This window comes from Falco punctatus (genome assembly GCF_963210335.1).
Source record: "Falco punctatus genome assembly, chromosome: 3".
NCBI lineage: Eukaryota > Metazoa > Chordata > Aves > Falconiformes > Falconidae > Falco > Falco punctatus.
Window position 1 is genome coordinate 103,102,027 of NC_137582.1, and position 25,058 is coordinate 103,127,084.

Sequence of the window (25,058 nt, forward strand, 5' to 3'; positions counted from 1 at the left end):
CAGCCGTTGCAATCAGGCAAGTTGCAGCCAACAAGCAGAGCAGGGGGCTGCTGCTATAAACCATGCCCTGCCCTGCCAGGGCTTTGCTCCCCTGGCTGAAGGGAGAAGCTGCAGTGCCAGTACACGTGGACCTCAGTAATCTCCACACGCAGACTGTGGAGGGAGGGTTACTGCTCTGGCTAGTCCTAAGCAAATTGCAAGGGTGGATGAGGCCAGAAATTTCTAGCCTTGCTTGGCATTCCTATTACTTCAGAAACTGTAAAAACAGCTGTAAAGTAAAAACAATCAAAAAAAGTACTAGTGAACATCCTCCTTAAGATCTTTCAGAATTTCTTCATAAGCCACAAAAAAGAGAAAATAAGGCACAAATACTTATTTTTCTTTTTTTCCTATCACTAAATCCCTCTGTAATATTTTCCAGTCTTTACAGTAATATTTATGTAAGAGCGCTGTGATGAATAATCAATACATAGTGCAGCAGAAATGAGAAGCCTGCTCGTTTTAAAGTACATTAACACTTCAAGCTTATGTGCTGAAGTGAGATGCGCTCTGCATGCTGTAGTTCCAGTGTGTTCTTTACCCACTTAATCTCTCATTGTTGACCTGGACACTGGAAGAAAACAATGAAACACATTCATTAGGAGACACGTGGTCCAAGGTTACACTGAAGATATTTTCTCAGTGTGACTTCCTTGTTTATTTCTAGATCAGGGAGCAGAAGACTGTACACACAATCTCCTATTATTGCTTCTTTAGTTCCCAAAGTTCAGGCAGCTAAATTTACAAAGAAAAGCTTTTTTTAATTCTGAAAAGTTAAAATTAAATATCTCTCTCTACTTAGGTAACATTTTGTGTTGAACACTTCATTTTGGGAATGTCCTGGGGCAGCTAGGAGCCTGCAAAAGAGCCCCTTGCTGATTGCACTCATCAGAAAATGATGGGTTTGCTGGAGGATGCCAGCAGGATGAGGACCACCAGCTCCCTCAGAGCTCATATGGATGAGTTCTGGTGATCAGCACCACTCTGGTTTGAGCAATTGCTGCGTCCTGTGGGGTGCGCCTTTCCCACAGGGCACCCCAAGGGATGGACCCTGTGCTGCCATCTGTTCCAGTGCTTAGCCTTAGTCCTCTTGCAGACTTTAAAAGAAGCCTCAGGACCCTGCACTGCAGTGGCTGAGGCAGGCATACAATCCATCCCCTGCTGTAGGGCTTGAAGCCTTCCAGAAGGTCCTAAACAGCCAGCGGAGACTGAATTCACCTTTGTTTGCCACCTGTTTGCTACATGAATGTGATAGTCAGATCCTTTAGTTTGTATCACTGAAGAAAATATTTCATGACAGATGCCATGAAATAACAATGTGGTCCTTCTTTTCCCCACCAGGAAAGAGCAAGAGGAGCAAGCTGTCAGAGCCACTTGCAGGGAAAAGATAGACAACTTGCTCCAGCAGGCAGAGTCTGTGGCAGTGGTGGTGAGCCTGGCGCCTCAACACACAACTGATCAGGAAAAGAGAGATGGAGGTGGTGAAACCCCAACTACTGTTATTAGCAGCAGCAGAGGTACCCCAGAACTGCTGGCTGGCCTGATGGGATGGTGTGAGCCCGCTCCCGTCATGTCATACGCAGCACCACGCTGCACCGCCACGCACCACGGTGTGGACACCCAGGAAAGGTCAGGCATAGCACAGATCCCTCTCTCTCCCCTTCTGTTCTCTTCTCACTCTGGGGTCGCTACTGCAAAGGGCACCCAGGGACACTCGCATTCCAAACCAGGCACCGCCGCTGGGCAGAGGTGCCGGTGACAGCTCTGTAGGCTGGTCCCATCAGGGCCACGGCTTTGGGTGTCACCCACCCAGAACCACTGCCCAGTGGCCATCTCTGCTCATTGCTCTGAAAGGATGGGTAAGCCCTGCAGCAGGCAGGGGTCTAGCAGAGGCAGCCCCCGCCCTCCCTGGGCTGGAGGTTGGGGTGGAAGTGCCATGAATCCCAATGGGATGCAGCCCAGATATTGGGTCTGATAACAGGTCAAAGGGAAGTCTGGGTGACAGGTAGCCGAAGGAGGGGGCTTGTGTGGTGAGAGGAGCATTAAACACCCAGAATCAACATATGAAGCTGCAGCAGTGCTTCACTTACAAATTGCTGTATCTGAAGTTGCAGCTTGCCACGAATGAGTGGGAGATGCTGGAGCCACCCCTTCTCAGACCTGCTGCATCACTCAAGGTTCCCCTCCCACCAGGCTTGTTCTGCAACAGAGGGCTGAAGCACTGCAGACCTCTGGGGCCGGAGGCTGCCGGGCTGCTGTAAGGAAACACCTCTACCAGAGCCTGTGCCAAAACACCACTGCTAGTGCCCGTGCCTCATAGAGCTGGCGGTGCTTGGCTGCATTCTGGGCTGGGGGGAAGTCTGGTCTGGTCCCATCTGTGCGCCAGGACATCACTGCCTCTTCTCTCTGTCCCATCACTGCAGCTTGGACCATATGCAGGCTGAATGGGCAGGAGGCCACAATCCTCTCTTTGGACACAGTTCAAATTGCTGCCTAGTGGCAAAAGTCTGTTCCTGGGCAAAAGAGCAGAGTATGAGCTCTTAACATGTCCTTTTAATGTCCAAAATTACTTGAATGCAGGTGGTCAGGTTCTGTGGATGTAAGTGGGACTTGTAAAGTTATATGAAATTAGCTTTATATGTAAATACAGTGCAAAAGCCAAAACAGGACCCCTCTTTATGTGGGCGAATAGTAGGTGACTTAACTCTCTCTTGTTTCCAGAGATCATGTACTGTTATAATCAAAGAACGTCATTTAACGCCTTGCCTCGGCATTAAAACAGACACAGCCACCTACATGGTATCAGAGGAAGCAGCTCAAAACGTACTGGCAGCTCCGGATGGCCTCCTCGAACCCAGTGAAGTGCTCCCCAGCTGAGGTGCAAAAGGCTGTCACACCTCTGTCTTCATTCTTCCCTTCCCCCTGCATCAGCTCTAAAGGTTTTTATTCTTATGTTTTCCATACTAAGAGAAACCTATTCCAAGTGGCAGGAAAGCTCTGGCTTGGTCTCACATGCCATTAAAAAGCAGCTTTTACATGTTAATTTGCTTGCAGACTGAATACACCACTTTTCACTTCCAACAGCAGATAGATGCATGCAGGCTCTAAGTGACTCTGGGGAAAACAACCAGTTGCCAACACACTTCTTGCTAGGCTCCCCAGTCCTAAAGAAAATGTCATTTTAGGTTACCTAATTAACTTTGTTCCCATTCTATTGGCTATCAAAACCAGCAACAGTAAGCTATCTGGCTAGAAACACTGTTGAGTGTCCATGCAGAAGTCTCCATTTAAACTAGCTCCTGAAACACAAGATGCTGACACAGAAGTCAGTTTTCAGAAGTGTACTCAAAATCACTTATTTAAAGCAGGATTTTAGAAGGCAATTTAAAGTACTAGCACTGAGGAAATTTAGTTTTCAAGATGAACGTGCTACTGTGTTTGTGACACCAAATTTATGTGCAGTCTACTTCCAGATTTTCAACTTTGTGTAAATATTTGTAAGAACACTTAGAGCTCTCTAAGCCGCCAGTGCCATTCTGTAAATCAGCGGGCACACAAAAGTCTATAAAAACACGAGCAGCATTAAAATCCAAATCTATAAGTTTTCCTTTGTACCACTGCTTCTGGGCATTCACAACAAAAATTATATTTGAAACAAGATATGACAGGGAGCTTCACTACTGTAAAGAGAAAAAAAATACTTTGACAACTTGGTTTTGTTACTGCAATTATTATAGAAAAAATCAAAATCCCATGGTTTTCTTCCACTAGAAATGGCACCTATAGTACAATTAATTGTTCAAATTCCACAGGGGAAAGATCTCTTTAAATGAAGAATTCTCATTCACCTCACTAAAGCTTTGTAGGAAACAGTTCGCTGTCCTCTCGGCTGTATTTCTTACTCTCTGTTGTCTTAATACAAGTCCAAAAGACAAATGAACCAATACACAGCCCAAAGTGGCACCACTATGCCTTTCATTATGTAGCATGACTTTATGAATAGTATGATTCTTTAATCTATCAGTAAAATTTATGGCAAAGTTGCCATTAAGTGCAGCTAGGATTTTGCCTGTTGTCTCAAGCATCTTTACAGAGCCATTTCCACATCCTTTTCCTTGCAGAAGGCTGTCCCTGGTGCTTGCCAAAAGACACTTCCTTCCACTGCTTTAACATAGGATGATGCCGACTTGTGCAGCTCAGGGAAACAAGACACTGCAGCTTTTCAGGAGCAGTAGGTTGGCTGGCAGGAATTTCAGGACTGTCCCAGGTACCTCCCTGTTCTCTGAGGTACTGGTACCCAGTGTCCAGTGTGCCGTTCAGTGTCACCGGTATGACCTTGATGAAAATAAGTTGTTTGTTCTCTCAAAATAAAAGGCTAAGCAATAAATTACAGAGCTGAAAACAAAGCTACAAGAAGCTAAAATGGCAGAGAGAAAAAAACACCAACCTTTTATGAGCTCAATATCTTAAACCTGGAAAACACACATAAGGTTTTGCACACACAAACTTTTCGCCAGGCGTGAAGCAGCCAGCATAGTATCAGCTACAGTACTCCACTTCTACATAGAATAATAGAACATGCTTGGCATTTGCCTGCAACTGTACTTCTCCTCTTTCAGACTTTTCAAGCACCTGGGCTGACCAGCTACAGAAGTGCTCCCTGCCAGTGGGGTACGTTGGGAAGAGCCAGCAGCAGGCAGCAGGACACCTGCCAGTCCCTGGGGTGACGGGCTGACACAGCACCTAGCCACTTGGCATGCCACGGCTGGAAACCATCACCTGAAGGACAGCTTCCCAAAATGTCTTCAGGAAGCAACTAGCTCTCCTTTCAAACTGCATTGCAAAAAGTGGCCCTTTTTTCCTGCCTTTCCTTCATCTATAAATATTTACCAAATGGTATCAAATGAACAGACATACAGTGAAGGAAACCTTCCTGTGCTTACCAGATGCTGTTTTCTGTCTCTGCTATCCTACTTAAATTGTCCTTGGAAAACACACTACATCCAATCTTACAGTTACTAACAATAGATCAAAACCCACAGTGGCCACATGAACAAAGAGATGATGCATTACAGTTCACTCCGTGGATTCAGGTTTGTTTGAAACATTTTGATGGTCAAACAGTGCGTGGTCTGGAATAAAGTGCTGCTACAGGAGCCTGCTGGGACCGCTGCCCTGAGCTGTGGCAAGCAGACGGGTTAGTGACAATGCTTTGTGGTGGTTTAGAGTCAGTGAAACAAAGTGCATTGCTTGGGTTGGCCTTGCCTGAAACAGTGGACACGTGTATATACATTCCCTGCCTCCGCTTTTTTGTCCTGTGAATCCTGATCACATAGAATATTGCTTTATACACATAACATAGAGATGGGAAATGTATGTCCTTACCCAGTTTCATGCTTAAGCTAGTCTATACATACCACCTGGGAAATGCATACATTACATCATACAGAAGTCTTTTAAGCTAATACTTAAAACACCCTAATCCTAAGAAACAATTATGATGGGAGCACCTTATTGAGATGGCAAGCATCAGTTTGCCCTGATGTGTTACATGGATGCCAATGGCAATATTTAATAATGGCAGTGAAGCTTGCAGACAGCAAAATACTTCCCATATCCACAGACATTATTAATTTCAGCTTTGTCGCGATGCTGGTGTAGTAGATTCCTTTCCATAACAGAAACCTAACAGCGCACTGCAAGACTGTGTAATTCAGCTCCATGCGCTGCATGGAGGTCTGTAAGGTACTCTAAATATTAAATCTACGTAGAGCATGATAGTGCACCAGTGCAACACCCCCATCTTGTTTTACCTTGATCAGACTTCAGTTACAGTAACTGTTGTTTGGTTGCTGCCCACACTCTGCTCCATTCTGTGTCCTAGTGTTTTGAACAGCTCTTTAATCACTCAAAATACAAGTGGCTCCCTGCCCTCTCCTGCCACGTATACTGCTGTACAGATATATCTCCTACTGAGATACACCAGCTCCTGAACCAAATGTGGAAATTAGATGCTCAAGTTACACAAAAAACTTTGACGCTATCTGACCACCAAACACATCCATTTTCTTGACATTTGATAAGTATGCTCTGGATTTTTGCTTTAAAAAGAGTAATATTCTTTGACTACTTTTTTTTTTCATCTCCTCTGACTAATTGCTCCTTCATTTTGTTCATTTGAATTTGGTGATTTGATATACAAAGGGAAAAACTACCATGTCATCCTTCCAAAGCTGTTTTGTTTTACCCTTCACTGCTAAAAGGACTCTGCCTTTGAGAGGGGCTTTGCGGTGGTCCTGTGACCTCAGGTATGGTAACTCCAGCACTAGGTTAAAAGATCACCCATTATGTCTTATCAGCAAACTGAAAAGCAGCTGATGTGAAACAGGGATTGTGTAAGCATTTTAGCATTTGTTGGGCTTATTTAAAGCCAAAGATTCAGGTAGACTTAACTAAGAATGTCGTTAATATGCTATAACCCCATCTTGCTAGTTAATGAATCTTTGCTTTAAAGTTTAACTGCCTGAACTTGAAATCCATGTAAGCAAATGATACTAAAAAATCATTGCCAGGATAACGAGAGCAATCCATGGGTTTGTGTAATTATTGCAATGTTTTGTTGTCCTTTAACTTTTCATTAGTAATTTTATAGAGGATTTGGTATTAAACTTGACTGCCTTGATGTTCAGCGTGTTGAAATGCATTTGGCAGGCCTGAAGGAGATGTGGTTTTGCAGCCCATCCCGCTGCAAAACTCATAGGCTGTGAGCAGAGCCACAGCGGCCTCCCTGCCCCCCCACCCGCCGTGCCCACCTGCCCAGCTGGGGGTCTCTGCACACGTGGGGCAGCGGATGCTGGAATCATCGGGCAGCCTCCGTCACCCCGGGGGCTGCTCAGGTAACCCCACCGGCAGGTCCCGCTGCACCTCTCAGCTGTGACAGGCACAGCCAGCCCCGGGCTGCCCCGGCAGGTTCTCAGGGCGTTCTGGAACCCTCGAGGCTGGAAAAGGCCGTCCCACATGCGGGGCGCTGCCTGCCGCAGGCATCGCTGTGCCACCGTCCCCCCCAAGCAGTGGGTGGATGGGTGGTGGGGTGCCCAGGCTGCAGTGCCGGGCCAGGGGGCAAGGTCCCCATGGCCCTGGGGCTGTGACGGTGCAAGGGCATGACACCTTGCCAAGAACACGTGGTGGTTACCTGTGAGCACCGGCTGCTCCCTTCCGGCACCCGCGGGGTTTGGGGGCCACCTCCCCCCCCACTCCCCACCCCCCCGCGGTGTTACCACTTGTCATTGTCTGGTTCGGCCCTGCAAGTGTGTAGTTGCTACGCATTATTGTTTCAGCTTTGCAACGATGCAGGTACCGCGCGTTACTGTCGGGTTTGGCTTTGCAGCCGCGTTGCTGCCGTGCGTTACCGTCCGCGCACACACCGCGGGGAGCTGCTGCCCACCCGCTGCGCAGCTCCTGCCGGGGGGAACGGCGCCCGGACCCCGCCGCCACCGCGGGGCTGCTGCGGGGCCGCGGGAAGCGCTCCGGGGACCCCCAGACCCCCGCGGGGCAGCGCCCGCCGGGGGTGCGCGGCTGCGCCGGGGGGCGATGCGGCGGCGCGGTGACCCGGCCCAGGCGGGAGGCCGGTGCCCGCCGGGCCGCTGGGCGGTGGCTGCGGCCCCGCTCCGCCCCGGGGGCACGGCCGGGCGGCCCCGCTCCGCCTCCCGCCGGCGGCGGCGGCACTGGGACCGGCCCCGGGAGCAGGAGCGGCCCCGGCAGCGGCAGCGGCGGCGGGAGCGGCGCGGGTGAGCGCTGCGGGCGGCGGCGCGGGCCCCGGGACAGCCTGCGGCGGGTGGCGGCTGCCCGCCCGCCCCGGGGACCCTGCGCGCCCCGGCGGGACTCCGGCCGGACCACCGGTGGGGCCGTGCGCGGCGGAGCACGGGGGTCTCCTCGCCGGGAGCGGCGGGGTCCCGGGCCGGGCCGGGAGGCAGAGTACGGAGGTGCCGGGGCAGCAGGTGGGCGACTGCGAAGCTCACGGCGGGCAGGGGACAGCGCGGTGCGCGGGGCCGGGCGTCCCCAGCGCCATCCCCAGCGCTGCCGCCTCGGCACGGCTGTTCGGGATGCAGGATGCCCTGCTGGCGTGCGGCCGCGCTCTTAACTGATCCAGGCGCTGGCTTTTAAATATCGACTGTCGAACAGGAGTAGCATCCGGTGGCTCGTTTGCCTCGGCATTAGCACAGCTGGCATGTCAGAAACAGTGTTTTCTTGTCTTATTGACAAGATCATGTAAAAATGGAACACGCCTTCAAACCGCGCAGGAAGAACTAGAGAAAAGTTCTGTGTGTGGGAGCAAAACAGCACGGAATGGAGCCAATTCATTCCTCATTCTTAAGAAGATATAATGGGTCGCTTAAGGACATGTCCTTCTGGTTTCTCATTGCTTTTGCAGGACATGGAGGGTCAGGAACTGCCTTATGTGCTAATCGACCGTATAGGAGGGAAGCATGGAGTATATGAAGACCATGTTGAATTTCTGGAGAAACATTTTCGTCTCGTCACCATGAAAGAGTATCTTGAAAACAAGACATTTCTCAGCAAAAAGATCACCGCCATTTATATGTGGTATTACAAGCCAGTTATCAATGAAGAGCTGCTCCAGAGCTTGCCTAACTTGAAGATACTTGCAAGCTCTGGCGTGGGAATAGATCACTTGGACCTGAACCTCCTCTCCAGCTATAGTGTGAAAGTGTCCAACACGCCATTTGCCGTTTCCACCGACACTGCGGACATGGGGATGGCTTTGATGCTGGCATCTTCCAGGAGGCTTGTGGAAGGTAATAACTGAAATTATTTTAGTCTTTTTATAGGAAAGGTGACTCTGTCTTTGAAACATGCAGTTAGAAAGTGCGTGCTGATGCAAAAGTGACCTTAAAAGTTACAGCAAAATACAGCCATGAGGGAGAAGTTAAGACAGGTCTGTTGTGTCACAATAACTCGCATGCAACACAATACTGTTTCCAAACATCAGCAAGGCAGACATGCTCCTCCTTTAGACAGCCTTAAATTCAGGCCTCTTCTCCCTCAGCCTGTAGCCACTTTTTCATTGTACTTATTCACTGCAGCCTTGCTTTTCAAGTTTTAATAAAAGGGGATTAAAAGAAGGTATTCTCAAGGAGGCTTGAAACCTGTTGTTGTGCTTTAACCCCAGCCAGCAGCTAAGCTCCATGCAGCCACTTGCTTGCTCCCCCTGCCCAGTAGGATGGGGAGGAGAATCAGGAAAAATGTAAAACTCGAGAGTTGACAAAAGAACAACAATAATAATAGTAAGAGGAGGAGGGGGAGGGGTAATGAAAAGGAGAGAGGGTGAGAGGAATAAAACCTGAAAGAAAAAAATGAAGTGGTGCACAATACAATTGCTCTCCCCTCACTGACCGGTACCCAGCCAGCCCCCGAGCAGTGCTCCCCCCACCCCAGCCAACTCCCCCTGGTGTATATACTGAGCGTGATGCCCCATGGTATGGAATATCCCTTTGGCCGGTTGGCATCAGCTGTCCCGGCTCTGCTCCCTCCCGGCTTCTTGTGCCCCTCCTTGCTGGCAGAGCACGGGAACTGCTAAGTCCTTGACTAGGGTAAGCCCTGCGCAGCAACAGCTAAAATATCCGTGTGTTATCGATGTCATACTAAATCCAAAACACAGCGTTGTACCAGCTGTTAGGAAGAAAATTAACTCTCCCACCTGAAACCAGGACACCTTTGTCAAGCTGCCATGTATCTGAGTCATTACAAGCAAGCTGTCCAGAAACCTGTTCACCATGCTCTGTGCTTCTTTTCCCTGCCCACTCTGAGGTACCTGCAGGATAGCTGGGAATTGTATTTTGGCTTTGCTGAAAGTCTCGGTGACACTACGGCTGATTCACCAGTCGTGCCATTCCATGTTTACAACGTGGGTGACAGTGCTGGCACCACCAGTTTCATAAGCCCCACTGCTGAACTGCGGTGAGCTGCAAGGCCGCGGTTCGTTCCAGCGGCACAGAATCTGTCCTGCCAGCAGAGAGGGACGATGGGCAGGGTGGAATGTACCGCGCAGGGGGCTGCTGCTGTGGCCTTGGCTGCCTGGGCTGCCAGAGAGGGGCTGGGTAGGTTTCTATCTTAAGCAAGAAATCCACGTCAGATGTCATACCGACAGTGCAGCATTATTCACTTCTTGTCCAGAAGCACAACAATATTATGTGACTGCTCCCGTGCTTCTGCCTTGTCTTACTATGAAAACTGGGGAAAAAGTAACCAGATGTTGGGGCATCCTTTATGCAAGATTTTTTCTTCTCTTCCCTCCTCCAAGGCTACCAGCTCGCGGTTTCCCCTGACACGGAGTATTTCCCCGCTGACTGGCTGGGGGCTGAGGTTTCTGGGGCGAGCTTGGGGATCGTGGGAATGGGCACCATTGGCTACAAAGTGGCCGAGAGAGCCAAAGCCTTTGAAATGAAGATTTTGTACCACAACAGGAATCAGAGGTAAAGCTGGTTACAGCTCTATGGAAATTGTATTTTGTCACTGCTTTTAAGTGTCAGTTGTACCTTTCACTGTCGATCTGATCTCCTGTTCTCTCTGTGTTATGACAGGATGATGTGCTCTCTGCACTAACAGTGTTTTTTAAATACAGTTATTAAGTACTGTGCTGGGAAGAAGCAAGTGCCACAGACTATGACCAGGCTCACCCAAAAGTCCAAATCATCAGGCCAGCTCGTGGTGAGAAGGCAGGGCAAAGGCCAGACTGGGTCTGAGGGGTGCTGGGGACTAGCCCTGCTGCGGCATTACCAGGGCAGGGGCTGACAGCCCCAAGGGAGCTGCCATGGCGTCCTGGGATGTGGGGGAGCCCTGGGGAGCCCGACAGGGACAGCCAGGGCTGGTGGTGCCCTGTGGGCCATGACAGTAAGTCACTGCCTTATCATTGGCTCTTTAAGTGGCAAAGTACATACACTTGCTTCAAGATGTTTGTTATTTCCCAATGTATGCAGAAACAAAGTGAGGAAGGAATTGGAGAGACATATCTCACCAGTCCACCTGTGAGTCAGGACTCCCTGGGCCTCCCTGAAATGTTGGTGACACTGCAATAGGCTGAGGAAAGGAGAAGTGGTCTGGGAGGACATAACTCCCATGACTTACATGGGGCAGGAATGCAGGCAGAGACAGCTCACCCTTTCAGAGCCAGCTGGCATGAAGAGCCAGGCTTGCTAGCCTGCTTGCTGTCTTCTAGATGGGGTTCATGTGCCCTTCACACACACCGTGACTCCCTCCCGTCAGGCCTGTCCCATCCTCTCCTTTTGCGGGAATCTGATGGGAGCTGGGCAGTACGTGCCCAGACCCTGTCCTGACAGAGACTGAACGTATCAGCAGGTCCTGCAGTGCATGGCTTCAGCGAACCAGCACTGATGCACACAGCAAGCAGGCTGCTGCTGGCACAAAGGTCTGAAGATTTAACCCCTACCCTGTCTTGGGGGTTTCCTTGGTAATTTTCGGATGAGTTACTTTTCACAGAGTAGGGAATTAATGTCAAACATCAGTCTTGCTTTTGGATTGGAAAAAAATCTCCATTATCATCAGAAGGTGTGACACATGCATTTATTTTATGATTTATTCAGTGCATTTACACGATACTAGTTTCTTACTTTCCATCCCTGCAGGTACGGCACTACCCCTTTGTGTATAGTGCACTTAGTGTTGTGGGAATTAACAGCTTGACATTTTTCTTTACGGAGTTTCAGTCAGATAACTGGCCAACTGTTTTGCACCACAGAGTGAAGAAAACTATCCAGAAACCTTTTCTTTAATGGTGATTTGAACTTTTTGCTTACTACTGGCCTTTAATTTTGGGTTTTTTCCCCTCAGAAACAAGGAAGAAGAAAGTGCTGTTGGAGCTATTTACTGTAAGAAGATAGATGATTTGCTCCAGCAGTCAGATTTTGTGTTGCTCTCTGTGAACCTGACTCCACAGACACGCAAATTGATTGGGAAGAGGGAGCTGGAGCTGATGAAACCCACAGCTACTCTCATTAATATCAGCAGAGGTAGGGTCCAGAAACAAAACTGCATTATGGTTTGCTGGTGTAAAAAGTCCTCGGAAAACTCAACCCTAATATAGCGTCTGTCACTGAAATTTCCAGTAAATTCTCTGATTACTGGATTATTTAGATATCTGTGGTCATATCGCAGCAAAACATTTAAGCAGTTCTATAATTGTGAGTGAGTGGGTCTCTAAAATATTAGTGAGCTTGGAGCACAAGAAGCCTGTATATATTTGTATAATCTCTTACTCAAGCTTTTTATTTATTTACCGCGGTGTTGCTGCTAACATATATCAGTGTGGCACAGCCCACTCTGGTCTGGCACTGTACTTTGTTTTATGGTACTGTGTACTGTATTTAAAATTCCTGAATGCCCAACTCTGATGCACATACCCAAGCTTCCTCCTCCTGCTTCACCACGCTCCCTCTGCTACCACTTCTGCCTTGTGAGCATCACTAGCCCTGTCGTTTGCCTGACCACTGTGCGCAAAAGGATGGGGAGCAAGCAGAACAGAATACGAAAATAAGAGTATCCTTCTTACTGTAACCCAGGTCTGGTTGTGGATCAGGACGCTTTGGTGGAAGCCCTTCAAAACAGAGTTATTAAGGCAGCTGCTCTGGACGTGACATATCCTGAACCTTTGCCAAGGTAGGACGTGTATCTCAGTTAAAGGAGTCTGTGTGCATGGTTCAAACGAGTTTGCCAGCCTGTGAGAAGTGACATGATTTTGTTTAGTAGGTGTACATGATGTATGTGCACTAGTCCTGCTGAAACAATGTCCCCCCGTCCTTCCGCCCTAGCCAAACAAAATTCACCCTGACTCACTTGGAGGATTTGTTGCATAAAAACCCCACAAGCGAGGCAGCAGTCTGAACTCCTCCGAGTATGCTTGGGTCATGCAATTAGTTTCTATTTTTAATTATTATTTCCCTGGCTCCCTTCAGATGATGAAATAACAGATGAATGCTCTGGCAGTGACTTAGCTTGGTGTTTCTTTTCCTTTCCCAGGGATCACCCTTTGTTAAAGCTGAAGAATGTTATAATAACTCCTCACATTGGAAGTGCCACCAAAAAGACACGCCGCCGTATGATGGAGAACATGACCGAAAGCATAGAAGCAAGTCTTGCGGGTCTTCCTGTCCCCAACGAAGTGTTACAATAAATGGCCTGCATTTGATGTTAATGTCATTAGCGTTTATCCTAGTGTGATGAACTGGTAATTTGAGCACTCTTAATGTAATTCTCCTATGTGTGTTATACAGATAAAATGTGTAACATGTGGGTTTGGTTTACTTAAATAACCAAAAGTGATTTGGTGTGGAAAACCGCAGTATTTTGCTATGAATGTCAATGAAAAACTCAGGAGTCCAGAGGCTTGCCTTGGTGTAATTTATTTTGCTCATACCCTCTTAAAATTGCCTGTCGAGGTCACACCAAGCCGAAGGCCAGCGCCGCGCTGCGTGGTGCAGCAAAGTGCGGTGTGTCGGGCCAGCTGTGGCTGATCCCCAGCAGTGACGTGTAGCCTTTCCTTTTGCGTTTAGCCATGTCCTGTTTCTGACTCCCTCTTCTGCATGATACTTCTGTGTGCTTGTGGTCAGACAGACTTTAACAGGGCCACAGAAGCGTATCAGTGATCTGCTTACTCTGCTAAGACCACTCATGAAGATACTAAATAAAACGGTCACTAGTGCCTGGGGAATGCCACCAGCGCACCGTCTCTGGTTTGCCACCACTGCTTTCAGCATGCAGGCTGTTGTCATATTCCATTTATTGAGCTTTTCATTCACCTGCCTGCCCTTGTCCTGGGCCTTGCCTTTTCCCACCTGACCCACCGGCAGGCTTTGCTGAAGTCTGAGAAAAGAGCTTTGCTGCATTTTCCTTGTCTAGGGAATCACTAGTTCTACAGCCAGTTGGGTGGGTCTGAGCCATCTCTTATAGATTCACGTCATGTTTTATTAAGATATTTTTCTTTTTATTTACCTCTGTAGATCCGATTATTTTTCAGTACCCTCAGACGTGCTGGGCTGTTTGCGCCGCAGCAGGTCAGTCGCACAGCCAGTAGCTGTCCTTTGCCCCCTCCTGCTCTTCCCCTAGTGCAGCTGCTTTCCTTTGATCCTTTCGTCACCGAAACAGCCCTTCGGCGGGGCTCCCACAAACCGGGTTTACTTTCTCTTCCAAGGTCGCTCGGCCAGGCGGCCCGGGCCCCAGCGCCAGCCCCGCGGCGAGGAGCCGCGCATGCCACGGCGTCCCTCGGGCTGTGCCGTGTCTGCCGTGCGGGGAGAGCGTGCGGCGGCGTGTGCGGAGGGGCCGCCCCCAGCGCCGGCCCGGCCCCCTCCTGCGGCCGGAGCCGCCCCTGTTACCGCCGCCCGGGCCGGGCCGGGCAGGCCGCACCGGGGGCTCCAGCAGCATGTGGGGCGGCCGGGCAGCGGCGGGCGCGGCGCGGGAGGCCGCGGTGCTGCGGTGGTGCCGGGTGTTACACGGCTCCGCCGCCCTGCGCGGCTCCAGGAACCTGCTGAGGAAAATGCTGCGGAAAAACAAGTGGGTGCGCGGCGCGGGGATGGCGGGCGGTGGGCCCTCCCGCCGGGCTGGGCCTCGCCGTGGGGTGAGGCTGGGGCGGGCCGGGGCTGCCGGGCCTGGGCGGCCTCCGCCGGTGGGACCAGGCCGGGCCGCCCCCCTCCCGCCTGCGGCCTGGCGATGGGGCTGCGCGCTCGGCCTGCCCGCACCGCCGCGCCGGGCCCTGCCGGGGTGGTTGCGGGGGTGCGGGCTGTGTGAGAGGGGCTGTGGGGCGCTCCCGTGTTCTCGGTGCACGGGGCAGAGCCCCCCGCCCGAGGGGCAGAGCCCCCCGCCCGTAGCCAGAGCCCAGTCCCCCTCGGCGCAGCAGCGGCGGTGCCCCGGGCTCAGGTAGCGGCGCCGCGGGGCTGTGCCCGGTCACCCCGGCCTCCCCGCGGGGCTGTGCCCGGTCACCCCGGCCTCCCCGCGGGGCTGTGCCCGGTCACCCCGGCCTCCCCGCGGGGCTGTGCCCGGTCACCCCGGCCTCCCCGCGGGGCTGTGTGCAAGCCCGGGGCAGCTCCGGCCGCGGGCGGGGGGCGCTGCCCTCTGTAGCCCCCGCAGGGGGGCTGCCCGGGCCTGGAGAGCCTGGGGGACGCCATGCACCTTCAGGCGGTAGCGTTTCCTTGCAGGGGGAGCGTGCTGGTTCTCCGAGCTGCTGAAAGCTAAAGCCGATTCCCTTTCCTTTTCTCAAAAGGAAGAAGTTATGGTATGATAGCCCTACCCTGGGATCGAAAATGGTAAGTGCAGGCTTTCAAGGTGCTGTGTTTGTCTGTGCCCCGAGGAACAAGCTTCTGCCGTCTTGCCTTCCTTTGGGAAAAGCATTTTGTGATGGAGCAATAGCGGAATGTTGTGGATGAGCACTAGGGTAGGGCTCCGCATGCCAGGATTGCTGATGAGAGGAGCCGTTCAGCTCCCGGTGGCTGTTTCCTCTTCTGTGTTGGTCTTTCATCTGTGCCAGCACGGATGAGCTCTTGCACACTTCTGAGCCCATAGCAGAGAACTGATCCAGATTAAACCTTCTCTATACCAGCTGAGAGTCACTTTTACAGAAAACAAGTTTTTAGGTTTGTTTTTCAAACAAGCAATACATTTCAGTTCATACATTGCTGTATCTTAGAAAATAGAGTTGTTGAGCTGTGCAACTTTCTACAAGATAAAAAAGAAACTAAGAAACCTTGACTGTAATACATGAAGGTCAAAGATACTGTGAACAGAAATATTCTGTGTTGAAACACCTGATATATTGAACCTATATAAAGCCATCACAGCTGCAGTAATGGCATTGTGAGAGCATACTTAGTAGTGTGCACAGAACTGTATATAATTGTCTAGTACAAGTTTGTAACTGCTAATTAATGTGTTTTGTTTTGTTTTTTTTTAAAGATGTATAAACCAACCCAGTTAGCCTCTCTAACGAAAGACAACCAGATAAAAACTAGGAAAGAAGATAACATACGCTGCAGAGTCTTGAATAGTCTTATTCATAAAGCTGTGGCAGAGATGATGACTACCCCCGAAGTTAATCAGGAACTTTATGATCTCAAGCTCGAAATCTGCAAGGCAAGTGCCAAAGCTACAGCTTGTGTTGAGCCGTTTTTGCTGATGCCTTGAGGTCGGCGTGGTGCCCCAAAGGAGCTCCCTGGGGTGGTGTGATGTGTGCAGAAGGAGTTTTACTGCATTGTTTCTGACGTGGCAAGATGAGCCTCTGGATTCACCTCACCTACTAGGAGAACTTTGCCACTGTTGTACCTGGCTTAGTAGACCTTTGCCACTATAATGCAAATGCAACTTAGGCCAACTAAATTGTGATTCCCCTGGTATGACTTTTTTTCTGTTACTCAGACATGTACTGTTTGCCTTGCTCTTTCAGGAGGAACAACCTGTTTTTACCAACATAAGTGTATCTTTCCAAGGGTCTTTTCTTTGTGCAGCTTTGTGAGAGTCGATACCTCTTTGTGTCCCTCACCAGCATCGTTACACAGGCAGAAGACTTAAGTGGGGAGATTAATTAAAAATAAAAGGCAAACCCTAGAGAATGGTGTTGGCAAGCAAGGTTCCAGAAAGAATTGGAATTTGTACTTAATTGTAGCTAGTGTTGTCGTAATTCATGGGTTTGAAAGGGATGTTAAAGCTCTGATTCAGGAGGTCGGTCTCCAAGTTCTTGTTGTTTGTCTGTAGTTTTTTTCTTCTATATTTACTGTTTTGTTAAGATTAAATGATACCAGTGTTGGCTTAAAAGCTGGATGGGCTTAGCTTTGTTAGAGGCATGGGATAAAAATTGCACCTCGTAGCTGCATCTATGACAAAGGGTTTGTCATTTCTGATTGAAATACATTTTTTTGGCAGCTGAATTCATTCTGTCATCAGACAAGTAATGAAAATTGCATGGGCAAGATGAATCTTTTGGCTCTATATGTGCAGTATCCTTTGTACAGTATTTCTCTAGGGTTTTGAGGATTGCTTGTCTTGACTCAGATGGCCTGTCTGCATAAAAGTACTAGCTGGTGCAGGCAAGCTGCAGCATTTCTAGGAGGGGTGGCTGTTAATGAAACAAGGTACAACATGAGAGAGGGAATAGAAACAACCTTCTTCCAGATATAGCACAGGTTTTATCACAACTGCTTAGTGCTTAGTGTTGTTGCCGCACTGGGACATGGTTGAGACTCAGTTCTGATTTGCTCTTGAGCTGTTTCTTGTCTGGTATTGTTACTTCTGTTATCAAAAGAAATCTTCAGTAGGCTTTCTGTGATCTGTCAGAATTTGGTTTTTTCCGTATCAATAGTTACAGTTACATAATAGTAACACAAATAAGAATCATGCTTCAGGCCTGGTACATCAATATTTTATCCACTAGATAGCATTACTCGTGTGATGATGCAGAAATGGCTTGGGTTAGATAGGGTTATGTGCTTACGTTAAACTTGGTGTGGGAGATGGGGAGGGTTGATCCTGCAGTAGAAACAGCAGTTAATGATCACAATGGGTTTTTGTAAGAGTTTGTAGGAGTCCTCTTCTTGAGGGAGGAGTTACTTGGTGGAAAAAATCAGTATCTGCCTTGGTTTTCAGGGACAGTCCATTCTGCCTTAGGAAAGAGTAGCAGTGTCAACAGCAGACTGAGATAGAGTGATTTCACTTCTGGAAGTACTCTGGTGTTGTCTTTTCCTGCTGATGTATGTAGACACCTATCTATTTGAATTGGTTTCTGGACTAGATGACCTCTGAACTGTGCTTTCGAATGGGTAGTTAACGCTTTCTCCTCTGTCTTGCTCGGCCTCTTCCTTCGGTTGAGCCAGATGGGTTATTAGAACCTTGCTGAGTGTACTTTCCTAGCGAGAACCTGTTCTGTAAGATGCTGCTAGATGCAATAAGTGACAGTTATAGAAATCTTTCAGAATCCCATTTGTATTTCAGAAGTTTATTGTTCAGGGAGATTGTTAGTCTCTCTCATGTGTGCTTTGGCCCCTGCACTCCAAGTGTTTCCAATTGCATGCATGACCGCTATGAATGCTGTCTGTGAGTGAGCTAGAGCTTCAGGCACTGGAGGTTCCCAGCAGGCTTTAGGGCTGGAGAGACTCTTACATTACAGTGGCATCCTTTTTTCTGTCAATATCAAAACCAAACTCTGGGTGACAACAAGCTGGGCAGCATCACAGGTCTTTCTTTTGCAGAAACTTAACACTTTCAGCTGTATTCCAAACCAGCATGCCATAAATTGTCTTTCTGGACTATTTGCGATGGTAGCACTGTTGTGTTGACTAAATGTAGTGCTGTCAACAGCATACAGGTGTTGGCAGACTTCTTCTCCGTTTAGTTTCAGTTGAAGAAGAGATTAGGCAGCAACTTGTCTAATTAAAAAGTCCTTTCAGGTACTGAACGTAAGTCTTACTTGGTGTTAAGCTCTGCCTCTGTGAAGGCAGGATGTAATTACGGTTCTTAAGAGCAGAGATGGAAGAAGAGATTCTCCTAAGAATTTACGTATCCAATCTGGGTCATTGTATGCTTATTCATGAACTAGAGACTTTGTTACATATGAAGTGTGTGTAGATACATAATTCTAAAGAAACATTGGTCTTTTTGCAGGTGTCCCTGTCATCAAACTTCTCAGCATGTCGCGTGTACTGGAATCCTGCTGCTACTATGGAGAATGATAGTTATGTTGGAAGGATACTGCAGAAAAGTGCTCCGCGTATACGGTACTGCTATGGGATAAACAGTTAGACCACTTCAGAATTCTTAAGTATTTCTAACAATCTGTATCTGACCAGTTAGGATGCTTTAGGTTTTTAGATGTTTGGAGCATCTCCTGCGATGAGCCTCACAGGGAGGGATGGCTGTGTCAGACCAGCTGTGTGTTCTGCTGGAGCACAGCAGGCTTATTTGGCTTCTGTGCTTTCCTAGGCTTGAACTGGGCTGAGCAGAAGAAAGAGGTGTCTGGGTGAGGTTTCACTTCATTGTACTAGTGATGGGGGGCTGGGCATACTGTGCATGACAGTAGGCCAGAACATGATGCTGCACAGGAGGACAGGCAATTACAAGTATTTCCTTACAGATTCACTGGGCAATTCTGATTGCTAGGGACAATTTGGATCCCTCCGGAAGGGATGAGTGATATGACAGAAGTTCTTCAGAATACTGATATAAAAAAATAAATGTTGGGATGCTACCGTGTATTGGCATGCTTTTATGCATTTTTGGCAGAGGGTGCAATGAGTTTTTGGGATATCAGAGATTTTTCTCTCCCTTTTTCCTTGGCTTACCTGCTCCTATCCAGCCAATCTGTTGGAGGATCAGGAATTCACCCCACGGGGAGAGCGGCATTGAAGCATACCCGTAGAGCCATTTTGTTTTCCCATTTCCTTAGGCTGTGTAACTTCTGCTCCAGCACCGTGCTCTCTTCTCCTCCCAACAGCGTCCACTCTTTGAGAAGGAATGTTGCTGGCTGGGAAGAAGACGCGGAGAGCTCTGTCAGTCTTTCCTGCAGCTAGCATGTAGGGCTAGTTGTCTTGCCCTGCTGTGAGGGCTCTGTCCCCCACTGCCCACCCCTGCAGTGGAGATAAGGAAGCCAAATGAAGTGGGGAAGGACCCACGCCAGCCTGTGCGTAATCTGTTCTCGTCAGTACTCAGTGGGATCTGCAGCTAGTAGTTTTTGTATGCTACACGTTCAGAGTTGGGGTTTGTGAATGGATACTGTAAGTTTTGCAAACCATATCCTTAAATTTGCAGTACTGCTGGAATTAATTTAACATATTTTATCTGTCCTGGAGGTACTGTACTGTTACTTATACTGGTGAATGCTGTATTTTTGCCAGGTATCTTCTGATGAGTCGGCAGATTCTAGGAAATGTACCCCCAATAGTGTTTGTAAAAGACAAAGAAGCTGCAGCTGTAAAAGAGGTAATTGTAATCTTTGACACAATGTACAAATACAGTCATTTGCAAACACGGTAACTTAGGGTACCATAATGCTTAGGAATGTGGAGAGAGATGATCATTCAATTGCTTTACCAATCTATATTAAAAATTAGTCTTTGCCTATACCCTTTCCTCTTCCTGTTCCAAAGCATTTTAGCAAAGAATCTTGAGTAAGGCTGAGGCTTATGTACAGTGTAAAAGAGTCCTTGTAGCTATTGTCTCATGAACTTTTTTTTGATGTTACTATCAAAATTTCTGAAGTGAAGTTTAGAGAGAAGTTTGTTGGCCAGATCATTAGGCCAATAAAGAAATCCTAAAAAATGAATTTATAATTTTAAAGAATAATATAGGGTAGGCAGTTGTCTGTTGCATGGTATACGTGAGGTGAGGTCTGAGGAGGGGTCTTCCACCTTGTTAGTGTTACATGTCTTTAAAATTCCATTTAATCCAATTGGTGATTTTAAATTTTTTTTTCCCAACCTTTTTCCATCTGTGAATAGTTAAAAAGTTTCTAGGGAAGTGCAGATCTTTGCAGAGGACATAAGCTCACTGATACTACTTCTTTTTTCACTTTTAAAATTATCTTTGCTACTTCACATTTTCTGTGAAGGTGTTGATAGTTTTAACTAGTTAAAATATTGCTGGAATAACAGTGTTTTCTAGGAATTTGCTGTCATTAGGACTGTGAAGTGAGGCCTCTTAAATAGTGAGGTTTCCACAAGAGAAAGATGACTTCAGTGAGTAGAATTTCATGAAAAAAGTCTCCTCAAGGTGTTGATGTGAGTGGAAAGAATGTTAATTGAAAAGAGCATGTTCACACGCCTGTGCCCTGAAGTGCCTTACTCTGAGATGTGTTACTATTACAACCAGTTACTGTTAGTGGCTTATGGGCTCACGCAGTGGGTGTTCGCAGAGCTGGAAGGGGTAACGAGAACTTCAGACTCTCTAGAAATGCAGTGAACTGCTTGACCTTTCTGTGGTCAGAACCATTCCGAGTTTCAGGCCACTATACTGATGCACAGTGCAAATGTTTTTCACCTGCATTAGCATCAACAAAAAGCACAAGAATAGAAGTCAATTAAACACTTCTGAAAGCTATTTATATTTATTATTATGCTCCTGCTAGTCAATGCAAGAAATTTTATGCAGCAAGTAACGAGTGATTATGGAAGCACTTTGTCATTACCATTACTCTGTAATTAACATACCTAGATGGAGCTACAAGAATCTACTCCTGCAGGTCCTGCCTTTCAGGTCTGTTACTGTTCCCTTAATCACTGTTTCTCAGACTTACTCTTTTTGAAGAAGAAAACCCCTGGACTACCTTACGTTCAAGTTCAGTGCATAGGCACCAAGAAAGTTAACCACACAAGACAAGTAAAAACCTTCCTTGTATAGCTTCTGTCAGTGTGTGGCACTGGGAAGCACTTAGATGGATTGTCTTTTGACACTTTGCAGATCATTGGGTTGATGTAGTCCACAGGTTTGAGTAACAGGCCTTGAAATAATGTAGCTGAAGCTGATTTTTAAGTATTGGAAGACAGGGAAGAACCATCCAATTCAGCTCTTAGAATAAGATTGAATTAGAAGGGAAACACTGTAAAGAAAAGTAGGAATAAAAATTTCAAATGAGATAAAATTTTTACAATTGGGCACTGTAAGCACTGAATATACTAGATTCGTAGCATTTACTGATTAGGTACCATGTTAAAAGGGAGTTGGGAATTCAGTATTTATATGTAATTGAATTGCAAACTCGCAGAAAGGGGGAAGACATGAAAAAAATGCTACTGTGAGGATGTTATTAAAAAGGATTTGCATGACTGAAGTAAGACCAAATAAAAATCATGTATGTCACACAATCCCTAGCCAATTGTTAAGAATGTACATAAAGCCAAAAAAGTTTAGGAATCCCTGCATCGGTTATGCTGTTTGATACACTTCCCAGGCAAAAGGTAGAAGCAGTTCCTTGTAAATGGAGCAGGGGACTATTTTGGAATGGTTTTGCTAAATATTCCAAACACTTACAAAATAAAATATTTGCTGTTAGATACTTTTGTGTTTCTTGTAGGTGTGAACAAAGTAAATTTCATACAAGACCTTTAATGTGCATTGTCTTCATGTGCTTATAGGTTGAAGAATTACTGTCAATTGCTGATTTTGGACCTCCAGAAGAAGAAGAAACATTATCTCAAAATGATTCTAGGTGGGTTTTTTGAATCCAAATTGTACAAGTGTCTATTTTCGTCTCTGTTGGCCAACTTAAATTGGGTATTATTTGACATGGCAGAAAGTATATTTTAATTAGATGTGCACACTGTTGTTACCTCAGAGTTCAGCAAATGGTGTTAGGAAGAAGCAGAAAGTAGAAGAGAAAGACTTTTTGAAAGACCTTACGGAAAAGGCATCTCAGCTTTTTAAAGAGATCATTTGTGCTCTTTTATTAACAGAGTAGGCTACAGAATAGTTTAGGACAAAACTAACATGTAGTCCCAGAAATTAAATGTAGAGGATGGCATTTTATTTTGTGGCTTAAGCTTTCTTTACCAAAGTTACACCCATTTATTAAAATTAAGGGAAAATATTTCTTATTATGTATGCTCTGGTTTACTTTAATATTTTAGTGCAGTCACATTTTCATAGGTTGTTTTGTTGTTCTTGTGCACAGGTCTTGTGCACAGACCACAGGTTTGCAAATATGGAAAGGGGAAGTATTTTTTATATGTGAAGTGGACCTCTGTTAAGTTGTGGAGAATGACTGAGCTGTCCCATGTAAGCACAGCATACGTGCTTTCAGAGGCAGCTGGCCCATGAGGTGGTACCAGATCACAGTCTTAGAAATCAGCAGTGTTTGATGTCCGTACTCAGAGCGATGTAGTTGTTGGACTTGTTACTTGCAGACCCAGTACTTGTTCTGGTATTAGTATCTTTACATTTATGAGGGAAATATTTTTAGAATTTCTAAGAATTCAAGACTTAACGTGTTTGTGATAATTAAATTTTTTTAAAATGCTTTGCAGGAGTAGTATTTGTTTCTTGCTGGTAGTTTTCTCACAAGAATAGAAGCTCTACATTTACCAGTACTCCTCTGCTTTGCCACTTTTTTTGGTATAAGTTTGGTTTGTTATGCATGAGTTACAAGTTTAGTGACAAATCTCTTTAAGTTAATTTAGCATTCTTCTGTAAGGAATTTTGGTATGGAGGGCTGAACAATCTATTGGAATAATGATTCTGTGGACAGGATGCTCTCAAAGCCAACAGCCTTGCACTTGTGTGCTGCAGTCTGTTGGTAGAAATGCTGTTTGTGCCTTAACATCTCACAGGACAGTTCCCCAAGTGCAAATCAGAAGGAGCTTCCTGGGGGAAATCATTGCTGTGACAGACTTTCCCACAGGGCACCTAACACTCTGTGTCTTGTTGAAACACCCAAGTCCAGCTGAAGGTGCCATGTGCTGTCATTCATATGTCTGCCTGTGTTTTGGGCACGGGTCGTTGCTTCTCACTTCTTGGAAGAGCTGGGAGAAGTCTAAACTTCCTTGGGGCTCCCAGGTCAAATGCTCACCCTGTCGCCTATGCACACCTTTTCCCAGAAACAAGCAGTTTCCTCTGTAATGCAGTTGCTTTATTGGCTTCCTCCCATTAAATCTGTTGACACAGCCTGTCCCTGGACACATAGCCTGGTGGCATCTCTTCCTTCTTAATGTAGGGAGCACAGTGCTTGACACAGTGCATTAATAAAGGCAAACTGAAAACTGCAGTTTATTTCTGTGTTACTCAATTGTCACAGTTAGCATTGCCCTTTAAAATATACACAGGGCAAAAAAACCCCCACAACATTTGTTTTCTTTTCCACAGTAAAGCCTCCTCTTCAGCAACCCAATCTTCAGATTCACCTGTGCGGTCTAATCTTTTTGGTATTGATCATGAACTGCTGAATAAGCAGATAATGGACTACAAAAGACTGAAAGCGGCAAGACATATGGGAGGCATTGCCTGGACAGAAGAGCAGGACCAGCAGCTTTCTAAGATTCAGAAGAAAAAGAAAAAACCAAGGAATCCTCCTGATGATGACATTACACCACAGAAGTACTTACTGGACAGATATGAAGCTGATTACTGGGATGATAACACCGAGTTGGTCTCAGACTATGAACTGGAGGGTGAATTACAGGAAGAGGCAAACGAATTGGAGGTAGATGGCAGCAAAACTGTAAGTCAGCCTGCTGATAAACTGCAGTGAAGCGAGAAAGCCAGTCCCTTTAAAGTGAAGGCTGCCAACAGCAAAAAACCAGACTGTTGTAGATACTGAAAGATTAGTTTTGAACAGCCTGTTCACCACTTCCTCTTTCAAACTAGCAGGTTTGCCACACATGGGGAGGTTTGCTAGCACAAGGGATGCAAGAAAAACAAAAATGCTATTTGTGACATCCTGTTAAGCAGCTTTCAAGCTGCTGCAGTTGTGGGACTTTCAACCAGAGAGCAGCAGTTTTGTAGTAACAACATGACGTAGTGCAGCACTGAGTTAAAACTTCTTGCAGTTTTGATGATTATTTCCAATAAAACTATGGTTTCTGTGCTGAAATAAAATGTCAGGGTTTTTTTTCTTTCTTTTTTTTTTTTTGCTTGTTTGAGTGATCTGGATAAAAATAATCACAAAGTGATGTTGTCTGTTTTTTGAAGGTAGGAAGGAAGAGGGAAGCAAATTACGACAGTGGTGTTCAAAGGGCGGCCTTCGGTGCACAAAGACCAGGACAGGGCATTCTCTAGAGGACCTCGTGTAATGGGGGAACTCTTTCCACAAGACAGTGAAACTCATTGAAATTATGGCCAATAAGAGTTACAACCCTGAAATAAAGAGTATTTATTTTACTGTTCAGGAATGTACAGTTGTGCAAGGGGAACTTCAGCCAGAAAAGAATGGAGAACTGCTCATCTGTTGGGTGAAATTGGCCAAAGCATTGACCATGACTGAAAAAATATATTAAAACTTAAAGGCAGAGAAAAAGCAGCAG

The 25,058-nt window shown here is 46.9% G+C and overlaps 2 protein-coding genes across 5 annotated transcripts; both read left to right on the forward strand.

The window, feature by feature from the left end:
• Positions 1 to 7,125: 7,125 nt before the first annotated feature.
• On the forward strand, positions 7,126 to 13,456 carry LOC308060979 (putative 2-ketogluconate reductase). 3 transcript variants are annotated; one of them, XM_080380363.1, is made up of 6 exons: positions 7,126 to 8,036; positions 8,471 to 8,855; positions 10,361 to 10,532; positions 11,908 to 12,086; positions 12,636 to 12,732; positions 13,093 to 13,456. In XM_080380363.1, exons 2-6 carry the CDS (start codon positions 8,474 to 8,476, stop codon positions 13,244 to 13,246), a joined length of 984 nt encoding a protein of 327 aa, XP_080236489.1. In that variant the 5' UTR covers positions 7,126 to 8,036; positions 8,471 to 8,473; the 3' UTR covers positions 13,247 to 13,456. The 3 variants fall into 3 exon arrangements, with proteins under 3 accessions (XP_080236489.1, XP_080236490.1, XP_080236488.1); XM_080380364.1 differs by having other exon boundaries at positions 7,127 to 7,826; XM_080380362.1 differs by lacking the exon at positions 7,126 to 8,036 and having other exon boundaries at positions 8,054 to 8,855.
• Positions 13,457 to 14,381: 925 nt separating this feature from the next.
• Positions 14,382 to 24,633, forward strand: RBFA (ribosome binding factor A). Of its 2 annotated transcripts, none has more exons than XM_080380365.1 (7): positions 14,382 to 14,622; positions 15,329 to 15,371; positions 16,018 to 16,194; positions 18,715 to 18,827; positions 19,944 to 20,028; positions 22,179 to 22,252; positions 23,902 to 24,633. In XM_080380365.1, the coding sequence occupies exons 1-7, from the start codon at positions 14,492 to 14,494 to the stop codon at positions 24,284 to 24,286; spliced, it is 1,008 nt and encodes a 335-aa protein (XP_080236491.1). In that variant the 5' UTR covers positions 14,382 to 14,491; the 3' UTR covers positions 24,287 to 24,633. The 2 variants fall into 2 exon arrangements, with proteins under 2 accessions (XP_080236491.1, XP_080236492.1); XM_080380366.1 differs by having other exon boundaries at positions 14,553 to 14,626.
• The last annotated feature ends 425 nt before the right edge of the window (positions 24,634 to 25,058 follow it).

Coding starts and splice junctions, on each gene's coding strand:
- RBFA (XM_080380365.1), top strand. CDS start 14,492: ATGTGGGGCGGCCGGGCAGCGGCGGGCGCGGCGCGGGAGGCCGCGGTG. Junction 15,372..16,017: donor CTACCCTGGGATCGAAAATG/GTAAGTGCAGGC, acceptor TTTTTTTTAAAG/ATGTATAAACCAACCCAGTT. Junction 16,195..18,714: donor TCAAGCTCGAAATCTGCAAG/GCAAGTGCCAAA, acceptor GTCTTTTTGCAG/GTGTCCCTGTCATCAAACTT.
- LOC308060979 (XM_080380362.1), top strand. CDS start 8,423: ATGGGTCGCTTAAGGACATGTCCTTCTGGTTTCTCATTGCTTTTGCAG. Junction 8,856..10,360: donor TTCCAGGAGGCTTGTGGAAG/GTAATAACTGAA, acceptor CCCTCCTCCAAG/GCTACCAGCTCGCGGTTTCC. Junction 10,533..11,907: donor TACCACAACAGGAATCAGAG/GTAAAGCTGGTT, acceptor TTTTCCCCTCAG/AAACAAGGAAGAAGAAAGTG.